At 39.5% G+C, this 15,377-nt stretch overlaps 1 protein-coding gene across 2 annotated transcripts in view; it reads right to left on the minus strand.

Annotated features, from left to right (window-relative positions):
* Positions 1-12,848: 12,848 nt before the first annotated feature.
* The window catches only part of LOC134814474 (uncharacterized), a 96,233-nt gene continuing 93,704 nt past the window's right edge, over positions 12,849-15,377 (minus strand). For both annotated transcript variants that reach the window (XM_063822600.1, XM_063822601.1), the window contains 2 exons: positions 13,309-13,450; positions 12,849-13,137 (listed from right to left, as the gene is read on the minus strand). In XM_063822600.1, the coding sequence (XP_063678670.1) occupies positions 13,011-13,137; positions 13,309-13,450 (269 nt within the window). In that variant the 3' untranslated portion in view covers positions 12,849-13,010. The remainder of the gene's footprint in view (positions 13,138-13,308; positions 13,451-15,377) is intronic.

Genomic DNA, 15,377 nt, shown 5'->3' on the forward strand with positions numbered 1-15,377 from the left:
GGCGTTACTGAGCAGCCAACACTTGACTAATACTCATCAGGCGTTACTGATAGCAGCAACACTTGACTAATACTCATTCAGGCGTTACTGAAGCAGCCAACACTTGACTAATACTCATTCAGGCGTTACTGAAGCAGCCAACACTTGACTAATACTCATTCAGGCGTTACTGAAGCAGCCAACACTTGACAATACTCATTCAGGCGTTACTGAAGCAGCCAACACTTGACTAATACTCATTCAGGCGTTACTGAAGCAGCCAACACTTGACTAATACTCATTCAGGCGTTACTGAAGCAGCCAACACTTGACTAATACTCATTCAGGCGTTACTGAAGCAGCCAACACTTGACTAATACTCATTCAGGCGTTACTGAAGCAGCCAACACTTGACTAATACTCATTCAGGCGTTACTGAAGCAGCCAACACTTGACCAATACTCATTCATCAGGCGTTACTGAAGCAGCCACACTTGACTAATACTCATTCAGGCGTTACTGAAGCAGCCAACACTTGACCAATACTCATTCAGGCGTTACTGAAGCAGCCAACACTTGACTAATACTCATTCAGGCGTTACTGAAGCAGCCAACACTTGACTAATACTCATTCAGGCGTTACTGAAGCAGCCAACACTTGACTAATACTCATTCATGCGTTACTGAAGCAGCCAACACTTGACTAATACTCATTCAGGCGTTACTGAAGCAGCCAACGCTTGACCACAGGAACAGTATAGCCTCCCAAACAGGGCTCATCAAGAGAGAATCTACCATAACTGTAGTTATTCTAACTGCTATGTACCTGGTTAGTGTGAATTCGGGTTACCTGCTAGCTGGGAATTAACCGGTGATTAATAGTCACAGATATGAACAAATTAATTTGTGAGACTGATTTTGGGTTTTGAATTGTCGATGCTGAAAGCTGGATAGTCCATGGTAAATAGTTGTCACTATGATAAGAGTATCCATATTTTAATCTGGTTGATAACCCGTTGAATTTTTTGCTTAACTATCCATCGATATTATTATGAAATCTCTTATAAAATTACCTTGAACATTCTTAAGTTGTGCTATTTTTGTAAAAATTACAATTTGTAGGAAATACTAATTTTCGGGTCTTTCCAAATTCATCGACGCGAATCTGTATGTGCTTTTGGCTTTGCAAAGCTGCAGAGTGCAGGCTGACTTTTAAATGATTTACGGTCCTTCGTCCCTAAACTAAATCTTAATCCACATCAATTCCTACGCAGCGCCAGTTGACTTACAAGTTATAAATGATTGATCCTCTCAAGTACAACTTTAACGCTAAACCATTACTTCAGATGTGTTCCACGACCTCTGCCATCTTCCACTTTGGCTACTACTTCGACTACCTGGTAGACTGTGGTCAAGACAGCCGGTTTGGAGAGGAATTAGACCCAGTGGTGATGACACTGTTAACAACCTTTGCTATTCCTCTCAACTCCGCACTCAACACAGTCATATACTTTTGTAGGATCAAGGATTTGAGGACGTTTGCCTTGTCAGTGTTACACTGTAACATGTGTAACACATTATGTAACATCTGTAACATCTGTAACTTAAAGATATGTAGATGTACAACAAGGGAGGGGAACACTGGCGATGGAAAGAAAGGAATTGAGCTGACAACTTTACAAGATCAGTGATTTTAGGGGTTTGTGACTGCGTCATTGGCAAAAAATTGGAGCCAATGAATCGGGCGGCAAATTTCCGCTTTGAGAAATCCTTGGCATGTGAATTGTGAAATGAGATTAGTTATTGTTGGGGCTTCTTAAATCCATCAAAGAATCTCGGACAATGGGCAATATTTTAAAATATTATACGGTTCAAAGAATTTAGAAATAATCAAATCTTTTGAGTCCGCTGTGAAGCAAACTGGCGCCTTACATCTCTGATCGTTCGACAAAAAACTAAAATCTCAAACCCACGGGCACTCCCATATGAGTTTTTGTTGCAAAGAATTTGAGCCTCACTTACTACAATTAGACTTTAAAAGGTTGAACCCTTGTTTGATTTCTAACTCCTTATAACTGCACTGGATCCAACGATATACTCTCTCTGTAAAAGAATCAAAATATCCATATACCCAGCTTAAATGCCAATGTCTAGAAATCGTGATGTTCAGAATGTCATAAAATTTGAAATAACCAGGTTGAGAGAGTCATAACCTGTGCGGTTTAAAGTGTTAAAATCCAGCAGCTGTTTAGTCCTAACAACAACCCTGCACTAACCTTGGGTTCCTGGCCAGTAAGTCCAATTCATAGTGAGGTTACTCTCAACGGTGTCAACACTTTTACCGTGCGGTATTATAGGTGTTTGAGTGATATTGTAAGATTCCCACATTTGTCACGTCTACTAATGAACAGGAACACGTATCTACTTTACTCATTACTTTAAACAAGAGTGACATTGTGCACAGTGTTGCACAAGAGCAAGTCTATGATGCCCCGGTATTATAATATAATAGTAACATGATAATAATATAAACTGAAGCTTACTTCTTACAACTTATTGTACCACTTGGAAACTGGGTGGTATTTCGGAGAAATTGAAAGTTTTCAGTGGAAATGTTCGTCGGTAACAGCATTGACATTTGTATCCAGACATTCTGTATTTCAATGTTTTAACTCGTACGTGAAACTGAATATCTAGGCTACCATGGCACTGGATGTTAAAGAACTGTTAGGTTGCAATTAGCAACAACAAAAAAGAATTCGCCCCCTTGATTCTGAAAACTGCCTATTGATTGATAAATCGATGACTTTATCCTTTAGGTGCCGTGAATAATGCGAAGTTGTTGATTTTTGTTAAAATAAAGCCCACTGTAGTTAAAATAGAGCCCATTAATTGTTGAAGGATATAAAATGATATGGTAATGTTTATTGCATCTGGATATTAAGGTTTTGTATCAGAAGAAAGTATGTTATATCAATTACATTTATATATACAATATATATACAAAGTATATCAGAGGTAGAGAGAAATATAACAATTAAGGCGGAGAATTCCATTCGCACTGCAGAGCAACCGGGCGTCACATCTAATTTTGCGGTAATTGCGAATTTTTGTCCGAGTCTTCTCCCTTACTGCTGTTTCTCAGGCGTCCACCTAATGTTGACAGATAAATATTTGGATCGGAAAGCATCATAAATTCCGTTTGGTAAAAGCTCAGAATTATAATAAATGCGATTGATCGAGCCAAGTCGGGTTGACTGGCAGTAACAGCATGTCACCGACAAATAGCAAAATGCGAATTATCAAATTAAGGAACCATGCTGAGTAATGGTGACGAAATTTAGATGATTCAACAGTATTTCAGGGTGGGGGCAGTGTGACTTCAGCACTGTGACCCGATCTTAGCGCATGTCTCGGTCAATGACCAGCCTCCCTAACACGCCACCCTGTATTATATTTTCACCTCACACAGCACACACGAGGAATCGTATTCCGGGATATTCGTCAATGATGTTTTAATAGGGCGGTTCACGGATTTCTCACCCAAATAACCACGTGACCCCAGCGATATGAAGGCTAATGTACCACGTGACCATGGCAACGCACGCCACGTCACCAAGGTACGATCAAGGTGTTGCCAAGTTGCGCGGTATTAGACGCGCCTTACTTGTGGAAGCTCAAGAAATTCGCACTTGCAGCAGGAGTGTTGAAATTTGGTATTTAACGGACAACAATCGACATATTTTGCCACTTCGGTTAGATAACATATAACTTGCGTTTTGTTTCCTCTCCCAGATTTACTAAAGATATGATGATGATCCTCACGAGATTTTGTTTGTTGATAGTTTGTTGCGTAGCCATTTGCAATGCCGCCTCAGATGTACAGAGTATCGAATCTTCGGATGAGACGATGGTATTTGATCTTATCTACGGATGCTTCGAGGACAGAGGAGAGGATTTAGCTCCATGTGACCACTACCAAAACCAGATTGATTGCCTAAAACCTTTCTCCGCTAACCAGTTTGTTAAAGAGCTGCTGGAAGGATTGGATTCTACAGTGAGTATCTATGGCTGCCAAAAGAAGGACGAGTCACAAGCCATCGCTAATGAAGTAGAAGCCTCAGATGCGGAGAACGATGTAGCAGAAAACGAGCTTGAAAGTGAAAGTGAAAGCGAAAGTGCCGTGCACCACCGAGAACGCAGAATGTTCAAATCCCCCTGCCAGAACTACAAGCACCCTCGCCTGGACAACGCCTGCGCCAACTGGATGTTCAACAACTACCACCTTCTCAACCCTGGCTGGGAGAAGTGCTCCACCTTCGACTACAACTACACCAAACCTTGTGGCTGGTACTGGGCTAAGTGCAAGAGAGCTCATAGGAACCACCACTGTTGCGTCAGTGTTCACTGTCACGGAGGACTCGGCTAGAAAGATCACGTGTGGAGTAACTTTTTTAACCGGACGTAGAGGACTTCAGACTCTTTACGACCAATTTCACTTGCACTTTCATTTTAAATAGTGGGAGTGTGAGTGAGCAAATAAAGACAGTTGTTGCTGTGTGAAGCAAGCGTGAACTTCAACGGAAGACTTCGTGAATGTTTCATGTTTTTTAACAGACTATTTAGCCTGGATATGGCCTTTATTTTAATGTTGATCGAGTTTAGTGACTGAACTATGGTACAACTGAACGATTGATGTGTTTCTGTACAAATGTATTTTTATGATGGACCGCGTATTAATTGTTAGGAGAGTTCACATTTTTGTAATTTTTTATCAATTCCAGAGTCTTTACCGTCACTGACACTTCCCAAAGTGTCATCGATTATTTTTGTCAAATCGTCGCCATTTTTGCACCTCTGAACCCTCCTTTAATTGATGCCATTTAATGTGAACTCTCCAAACTAACCATGACCTCAAGTTGATGATTTGGGTTAATTTGGGTAACAATCCTGCAGACTGCAGAAGGATTAGGTTAATTGGATAATTGATGATATCACGTGGGTAGCGGGTGGGTCTCTAACATGTGTAGAGGTAACACCTTGTCTACCCGCCGTATGATATCACTGATTACTTCATACCTTTTACTTATTGCTTTCAATTTGACACCGAGCCTAACCCTGTGAGTTGACAGTTGATGACGCTGTGGTTGCTAAAGTGATCACATGTTGGAGTTAAAATGTCACAGATTTAAGTTAAATCATGGATTTTTGTTAAATTTGTGATTTTTAACGCCTTCGCACGGTCGTCTTTAGCTACCATGGTGATGTCATCTTATTGTAACAAAATTTAAACCGGTTTAAATTTAGAGTATGACGAGCCTGCATGTAGTGATTATAAAATTGTGTTTGTATTTAAGTTATTTGTACAAGTATACTTTCAATTCAAAGTGTATAGATATGATATGGTGTAAATGTAACGCGGAGATGTCAATTAAAATGCCGCCTTGAAACGTAAACTGCATGGATGTTATTTAAATTGTATTTAAAATTAATTTAAATCTAAATTATGAATGTTATATTTAACATGATAATGTGGTCGTAATTTAAATTTATTTACAGCATAGCTCTTATTTTTTTTTCAAAGTTATCAGCTAGGTATTTATCTCTTTATTTTTTAATGAGTTGAACTTTTACTTCTTGTGTTATTATGTATCCAATTTGTGATTCAACATACAATTTTGTATCTCAAAAAGTTTTTTAGAAAAGGTTTGTCTTTCCTGTTTCCAAATAAAATTCGAATAACAAGATGGTGTGGAATTTAAAAAAATCAGAAATCGGAACAATTCCAAAATTAAGCGGCAACAGATAATCCAATTTACGGAATTACTCGGATAAAAATAGAAAATCTGCAACAGCAAAGTAAGCTGCAACAGTAAAGCCAAATGATCGAGCCGTCGAAATGTCCACAATCGATTTGTAAAAATGACTTTGTAATGAATGACACGGTTACTATATTGGTTGGTAATATTTATCAAATTAAATTTAATTATCCTAACTCAAAGAATCTGTAAAGACGTTGAAGCGTACGTGTCAAATTAAGATCAGCGACATAACATAACTTGCTCTTTTGATCTAAATATAATGTTAATCTGATTTGTTCAGCTTATCCTTAGTTGTGGCTCAGTCCCTGCAGACGACTACAAATTATAAACTGATTATTATTGACCTTTTCCTTCCGGCGTAAAGAGGTACCTATGCAACGTGTATCCACCTTTTCCTTGCACCTAGTATTTTCCATTACTATATTATAGTAACGCCCGAAAAGTTTATTTTTACAACATTTCCTTTTCAATCCTACAGTAACTCCTTAGTCCTAACTCTTGCACGTTTACAGCATTTTTTCCTGCAGTAGCTCCCTTATCGCACACATTTGCAACAACGACAGCCTATCATGTGAAGCGAGGACCTGTAAAGTATACCAGACTTTGCTAATCGTACCAGCTACCAGATTATGAGATTTATCTTATAAATAGACTTCAGTAATATGTCATGACTAATCTTGGAAAAAATCAACAAGCTTTACACGTGTCACGGTGACACGACTAGTCTAACTCTGTTTATTTCATTTTCACGTGGTGTGAATACTGTGCTCTGATTGGTTAGTTTGAGCCACGTGGTATGAATCGTAATGAGATGATGGGCTGATTTAAAGTGGCCGTTTTCCTACACATGCAGTAAACAATTCTCTGAATAGCTCAGCTCTCCTAGTTACACCTAGCACAGGTCTAAAAGACGGAAATGACACGCGTTTTTCCAGGAATACAACAGGTCAACTTCAGTTATTTTGGCCTGCTAGCTAGTCTCATCTCTTTGAAAACTTTTTTCCGTCTTAAAGTCTTGCTCGTTACCAGGTAAGTAACTTAGAGCTTCAAAATACTTGTCATCTCTTCTTTTGGAAAGACTTTTAGGCGACTCAAAGTAAAAGCCGAGTAACTTGCTCTGAACAGAAAACCTCCAAAGTACCTCCTCGACACTGCAGTGTCCAGTCAGCAATAACTTTGAGAGTAACCAGCGCAAATTCCTGCACCACACCTCTCCAAACGTCTAAAACCCTAATCTATGACTCGTTTAATATCCCTCTAATCTATAACTAAGCTTAGCGTTAATACTCCACCAGACCGGCCACCTGAATACCATACTCTTCAACAGCCCAACCAACCTCCAGTACCACCAGGCACGATGTAATTCTGGGCGGGTATTCACATGTTCTTCTATTGGTCCACTAGATAATACTCAATACCTTACGTTACAAGTCATCATGCCCGTAATTATAATAAATTTGGTGTAGCACTCTCCAAAAATGTAAGAAATGCGCAAATCTTAATCAGTGTCACAACAGTCCCACAACAGCGGCGAGAAGGATACTGCATGATCAAATTAGGTGGCAGACATGAAATATTTAAGGAGACTTAAATCTGCTGATAGTACGAATTATAAAACAGGTACAGCATGAGCAGGTACAGGGTCTGGGTATAGTACAGGAGTGACGCCATCTCATATCTCCGTGTATGCTAGGTCCTTAATTGGATAATTGAATGTATTTTCGTCGGTCTTTTGTTAGGATCTGTCGTGCACCTATAATACGAATTTAACAAGCGCTAATTGATCATTGTTGTCACCTTCATTTACTTTAAAACATTCTAGCGCCAAGGCTGCACTATTTCCGTTTGTTTGATACGACGTTAGGACGTTATTACGGCGACCATGATGGTCTTTTCAAAGGTGTTTGTGTTCATACTTTGTTTCGGTATTAATGCTTCTCAAACTGAAAGTGATGTTTACACCGAGAATGACATAGAGAATGACCTGCTAGTGTTTGATTTTATCTACGGCTGCCTGTCCGAGTACAGTGAAAAAGTGGCAAGCTCTCTGAGCCACGCACGGCAGCAGGAAAAACATCAGATATCTGAAGAATGTGCGTTTTACCCGGGATTCAAAAAGTGTCTCCAGACCAAATCAGGGAACACCTACGTGGATGAGTTTATGGTCTCTCTGGACGACACGATGGGTTTCTGTGAGTGTATCAGCAGGGAGATTCTTCTTTCTTCCACTAGCCTGGGGGAGGCGGCATATTGTAGGGTTTGCGAGGAGCAGGTGTATTGTTTGGGGCCGTATTCAGATAACCCCTTTATTGGGGAGCTGTTACCGGGGTTAGATATGGCGGTTAAGTCTAAACGCTGTGTTGAAGCTAAAACACAGGAGAGGGAGAGGGAACTGGAGAAGGAAAGGAGAAAAGAAGAGAAAAGAAAAGAGACGGAAACGAATCAATTCGAAAGGGCAGGAAATGCCGTAGCAAGTCGGTTCGACCATTTTACCGAGAGGAACTCAGTGATTTCAACAACATCTCCAACTTATTTATTACCAGATAACATGGAGACACCGTGTACAGACCGTGACCACCCCACAGGTGCTATGACTCTGAAATGTGTGCACTGGTTGTACAACAACTACCACGTGGCTAATCCCGGGTGGAAACATTGCAGTAATTTTACTGGATCGTACGGTAAAAAATGTGGGTTGTACTGGGCTAAATGCAAGAAATCGGGTAAGACAAGTAACAAAAACTGTTGTATCAGTATTCACTGCTACGGGGGACTTGGTTGATGTTGAGCAGTTTTTTAGGATTTATTTGCAGTGCTGACAGTTTGTTAGGATGTAATTAATGATATCAAGTTGCAGGTATTTTAAGTGTTTATAATTGATTTATATTTTTGTATGTTGTGCAAAGATTTATGACATTTTATGAGATACTGAGGTTTGAGTATGAATAATGCAATATATGCAATATATATATATATAATAAGGATGTCGCGTCATTTTTTATTGCGGATGTTTAACTGTGAAAATAAACTACAAGTTTAACTTGAAACCTGATGCAACACAGTTAAAACTTAACGAAATGTTATTTTAAAGTTTAGATATTTTTGAACCTAAATCCAAGTGTGAAACTGAAACTTTTATAAAACTTATATAAAAATGAAACTTCTATATATACGACTAAGTCTGGGAGGGCTTCACAGCGTGCCCGGATATGTCATAAAAAGTAAGTATATCCTGTGCTTGGTGTCCTAGCTCCAAGATTTAAGCCTCCTAGTTAAAACCGATTGAATCATAAGTTTAAGGGATATGCCGGGTCAAATTGGCATTATAAAAGTTTGAGTAAGCTATTATAGAGTTATAGGAGCTTGGAACTTACAAATAAAAACGCTTACCTGACTCAGAGTGCTTAAAGGTGGCGGATTGTAGACTGTAGTTAATAGTAGTAGTAGTTCACTAGTTGATCTGATCCCCAATCATACCAATGTTTCATCAGTGATAAGATAGAGTCCACCAAGTTTTGATACATCTTTAATAAACCAAGGACCAAATTAGGGGCCATCTATAATATGCCGCACGTCCTAAGCTGTAGATGGCCATTATTAGATATGTTTATTATCACACTGCTCGTGGGGGTGACGGACATTTTTGTTCCAAAATATAAAAAAACTAATTTCAGTCTCCAAGTATAATGTAGTGAACCGACCTTTCGCTTACATCCCTTTTTGGTGTTCTTTGAGAAACTACTTTTCATCGCCCTCCAGAAATTTGCCGCCTAAAGAGTGATAAACTTTGCAGTTTTGGACGGTAATTTTTAATAGTTCCGATGGAATGTCGCGGGTATAAAGAGGAATGTAGACATTTTTAAGTGGTAGGCTTTGCCAGTTTGACGGGGAACCTGTGGCCTGTAAGTGGAGGTCGAACAGTTTGTTGAAACACTGGGTGTCTCCATCTAATTTTCTTGAATCTGAAGATCTAAAATAAGGTTCCAAAGAAAAATATTTATCATCAGCTGCTATTAGTGATATAAAATACTTATACAGCATTATTATTCACGATTACTGAATTTTTCTTCCGTTAGTACAAAGCCTATTTTGCTGAACTATCTTTTGTACATTTCTGATGAAATCCGAAACGGTCGCTTCGTTACTTATCAATATTCGGAATGACTTTGATCCGATTATCTAAGCTTGAATCGCCCTTTGTAACAGTATAACTTGGCTGGGGTTGTGATACTAGGGATATGGAGGTTGGTGTGAAGACCCCCCTCTAAATGAAGGATCAGGTGGCAGATTCCTGATCCTCCCCAAGTCTAATCGAGTTGGTGGACAAAGATCACAGATCATAACATGAACGAAAAACGGGCCCGATAAATATTCCTATTACGAAACGCTTCAAGAATTGTCAATTGCAACAACTTTTAACATACACAGGGCGTTGTGAGTGCAAAACACAAAAGGACAAACCTTAAGAAATAACCTAGCTACGACCTTTACCCGAAGCAATTGTACTTCTATTTCAACATAATTTTGTGTCTGCGGTTACAGACAAAAATAGAGCTCTGAATACAGACCCGTACGAAAATAAACTGAGAAGCCACCCGGTGGCCACATATTTCAGGGCAGTAACAGAACCACACCGACACTCACTGATCTCAGCGAGTTAAGAGCAAGTATGCAGCGAGCGATGAGCGACGATTGAATATTTTGTCACTTTGGATCTTGTGAAAATCCGCACAAAACTTTCGATCTGTCATTTTTAGCTTGATAGCGGCTAATTTGTGTGCTTTGTCATCATGATTGTTGCGAGGTTATTTTTACTGGTCGCTTGCTTCGATCTTTGCCTTGCTAAAACTGATTCGTACGTCACGAGCCTTGTTCCCACTGAATCCAACGGAGAGCTGCACGTCTACGACTTTGTCTACAGATGTATGAGGGAGTACAGTGAGAACCTGTTCCGAGCACTTCACCACGACTTCTCCACTCTGGAACAGATAGACCAGGAGTGTAATCTCTACACGGAATTCCAAGAGTGTCTAGCCCCTAAGTCCGGGGACACGTACGTTGCGATGTTCATAGCGGGACTGGGAGAGGAGATGAAGTTCTGTCAGTGTTTTGATGAGTTAAATGACTTTCTAAACATCCCGGGGGTGAATGAAGCTACCGCAGCTAATATCGTGTGCCCGATGTATGAAGTACAGGCGGACTGTCTACAGACGTACTTCTACAGGAACCCTTTTGTTAAGAACGTTCTTGCAGAGCTGGAGGTGAAGATGGATTCTGATTACTGTGACATTCCTCCCACCTTGTCCACCGACGGTTTGATTACACCGGGTACGGCCACTACACCGCAGTCAGAAACCATGACAGGGGGTCTGAGCACAGAACCGGGCACATGGCCAGCCACAATGCCAGCCACAATGCACGCCACCGTAACCACACCCGAGGAAGGTCCGGATGATGTGCGGGGACACTGCTCCGATACACCACACCCACACTCGCGGGAATGTGCTCATTGGCTCCACGGTAACTACCACACAGTAAACCCCGGCTGGAAACCTTGTCCGAGTATCACAGCAGGTGGGTATTCCCGACCTTGTGGGTACTGGTGGGCTAAGTGCAGCAAGGTGGTGAAGAATAAACCGTGTTGTATTAGTGCACATTGCTATGGTGTTAGGGGAGCATGATAGAGTTTGTGGTAGTTTGAAATGATCCCAAAGAAGGTGGAGCGGACTTATTTACAAATTGAAAAGATGAAATGAGGAAGATTACTGATAGATAAAATACCATGGAGCAAATTGATATTATTTAATGTGAACATTATATACTGTATACACTACACTACATAACATATATGCTGATTTACGATGACTTATTTTTGATAACATGTAATTTTCTACTAAATTCATCCGCAGTTTTCAACGTTTACTTCCAGTTGAGGGATCGTTCGCATATTACGTCTCATCTAGGGGGAAATGGGGTTTGGAAAGCAGTTTAATTTCTACACATAAGCTATGTGTAGAGTTGCTTGCAGAGGGGGAGGGGATCTGGATTTAAAGGTCGAAATCTGGCTTACGTAATACGTGAACGGTCTCTTTGACTCTCATTACTCAACATCTAGATCATTGCACGATAAGGGAGGTTTTTTGTAAAAATGGATATGATCGCATTCAGGAATGGTAGTCTCCATTTTTTACCAGCGAATATGTATGGTAGCATATTAAAAGAACAACGCCTGTCGCCACACAGCTATCACTAACTGCTTTAGAAAATTTGTAGAATGCTGAGATCACCTAATATATGATAAGAATGTTAATCATATCCATGTAACAGGCTACAAAAGCAATTACGGCTATAAAAGCAATTTTAAGAAAATCATCCAGTCTCCACAGTCCATTGATATATTGCCCAAAGTACCCGATCGAATTGAATACCTAAGCATCGTTAACTCGGTTCCATCGAAAATTCAATTATTGTACTACTCAACGCATCTAAGTACTCAACTAATTAACTACTTCGGTCAATTGAATATTCAAATATCCGATCTAATCAACTCATCAAGTACTTGAACAATTATTTGCCAAATATTCCATGCCAGTTATCAGGTTTGTCTCACACGAATTATCCCGAGATATCAATATCCTAACACTACCAACGAATTACTAACATAAACAAACACACGTGTGGATTGTGGAATCAAACGGATTGAAAATTGAACGACAAGAAATCCCGCCAGATTTTGCTTTAGCTTTTGATTTTTTGATTTGAAGAAAAAAACGTGCGTGCATTATGCATGGAGCGATCGAATCGAGCTGAGAATAATAAAAACGCGCGTGGTATAATTACTAATTTGTACTAGCGCTCCACGCAAACAGTATTTTCGCACCAAGACCGCAGAGGGTGTCCAGACTACCGCGTATTAAACCCCTCGCCGAGAATATTCTACGGGTTGTAGAGCAGAAAATTGAACATGCCTTAATTAACGTTAAGATCTTTAGTCTTGTAGAAAACGAATTTTTTTGTAGCGAGCCGTACTAAATAAAACACAGAATATCCCTACCATAAAACTAATAAATTACTCAAAACTCAATCTATGAAATTAGAAATCTCTTCTATACATCTTGGAAAATAAATCTTGATCCTGAGCCACAGTTGTGCCCAAATTCGAAACCAGAGTCCCGATTGAGTCTCGATTGAGTCCTAGTTTTAGTAACATTAAGCACAGACACTTTCAGGAATAGTACGCTTAACGAAACACTGGTTTTGGGTTGAGGGGTCCACGGCAGGCCCGGTTGGGTGGGGTGCGGCCACTTTGTTTAGGATTTGAGAAGCTTCGTCAACACTGAAATAATTGGTTTTATAACGGTGTTTCGGTGCAATTCTTAAGTCAAAATTCGAGTAGAAACACAAAAACTTAAACACCATGACGTGTCCATTTAAGATGCCGAGGGTTCAGTAATAATTCTAGACACATGGAAATACAATGCAATAAAACTATACCATAAAAACTTACGTTATAAGACCATGACTGTTTTGAACAGTAGTATTTTTAGTGTTCACATCATCTGCCACTCCCTTGTTCGACACTAAAGCTTTCCAGTGACCGTTGGTTTCTTTGATGATGTTGTCTGCGAAAGCTTTGTCTTTCCACTCACCTGAAATCATCATTATTTATTGAACAGCTAAAAAGAACAAGGAAGGTTTTAATATCTGGTGAAGAAATAGTAATACCAAGCCTAGAAAATGTAAGGATATTGGATACTTTATCCACAATTTGCAAAATTAAAGGGATCCATAACGCAGTGGACAACATAACAAAGCATACGATTTGCCCATAAAAATTCATGCTCTGATCTGTTTATTCCAAAGCATTGTATTGGAGTGAAACACAGGTATAGATCCGTGTATTATATTGACCACCACATACAATACAAATAATTGGCTGGGTCTGATCAAAGTTATGGAACGGCATAATCGATCAGCATTGTGCTGATATCTTCGTCAACTTTGTTAGATTTCTGTGCAATTAAGATGAAATAGTTGTAGTAAGAAAAGCTGAGTACTCGAACTATTAAAGGACCAGTTAACTGAAAAATTTGTAGTCTCCAATTTGGCTAAGATTTAAATCAGCTGTGACAAACTGGTAAAGAATCGTATCGCCGAAAGAACCAATTCTCTAGCGTAGGTGTAACGCGTGTTATTGTAATAATAAGCTGTGGCCTCGTGACGTCATAAAGTCCCTCAGTGCGCGCTTGCATAGCGTAATTTACATTACAAATGTTTATCATCGTCAATAAAACACGTGTAACTCACTCAAATTTTAGAATTATGACTATTACCCTAGTTCTCCAAAATCCTTATAGTTTTGGCTATCATCCTAACTAAAGGAATAGCTGATTGGATGTACAGTGCTCACGTCATGATTTTAAACAGTGATATAGGTTCTTGAACAGTGGCGGGTGAATGTACGGTTAGAAAGTTACTGCTATTACAACTTATGTCATATGTGATAATTTTGGATTGTTTTCATTGCTTAATTACACAAGCAGGGAGACTGTACCGATTATTTTTCCCCAGTCCATGAAACTCTAACGAATTTAGAAAGGATACAGATAAGTAGGAGTTTGTTCAATTCCGAGAGCAATTATATTTATAGCATAGCGAAATTTCTAACTTTAATCTGCAAGTGTCTGCCAGTACAGGAGACAAGAAGTCTGGCTACTTTACGGCCGTTCCTCTGGGACCATTAGTAGAAGTAGCTTCTATCAGAACAGTGCCGTGGGAACAGAATTCCCGCCAAAATACCCGGTCTACCAAATAGTAAAATTACTGATTGGAGGTGTGTACGGTGTGAGGTGTGTTTTGAATAAGACTTCCGGCTTACCTAGTTGTTATCCTAATTGCATTATCATCGGTGCATAACATAAATAAACTACTGGTAAGTTTAAATACCAAGTGCAAACGTGTTCAGTCGATCGACCCACTGAACAACTATAGAATTTCCAAGACCCTATTATTCTCTGGCCATATATTACGGCACGATCGATTGTTAGATGGCTAAATGACCAACGTTAATCTATACAATTCTAAAACTATGAGCTAGCACTTTAATCTAAAAATACCTTTTTTATATTACTCCTGATTTTTACATTTCACGTAAAACATTGTCGCCAGAGGTTGATCATGGACACTAACAGCTTAATTTGAGATAAATGACTTATGAGTTTCTCTAAAGTCAACTCTAAAGTTGTGTAGTCCAGTCATTTATGGACATTTATGGAAATGAACCTGCAAATGTTCTAATACTCACGAAACTTTGCACAGACCTTCCCGAAGTTATGATTAAACGATTTTCGTTTGGAGACATTTTTTTGACCGTGGAGAAAACCCAGGAGGGCCGCGCCCATATTGACCCAATAACGTAACCGACCCCTTGCTTCTGAAGGTCGTAGAGACTTCAAAATAGGCTTGAACGAAGCCGCATATGCATGTTTATATAGGAGTTATTGAGCAACACATGGCCTAAAATCCTTACTTTTCGATAAATTCGCCAAAAACCATTTTGGGCGTGGTGCTAAGCCC

This window comes from Bolinopsis microptera, chromosome 4, assembly GCF_026151205.1.
Source record: "Bolinopsis microptera isolate Bmic1 chromosome 4, MBARI_Bmic_1.0, whole genome shotgun sequence".
Taxonomy (NCBI): Eukaryota; Metazoa; Ctenophora; class Tentaculata; order Lobata; family Bolinopsidae; genus Bolinopsis; species Bolinopsis microptera.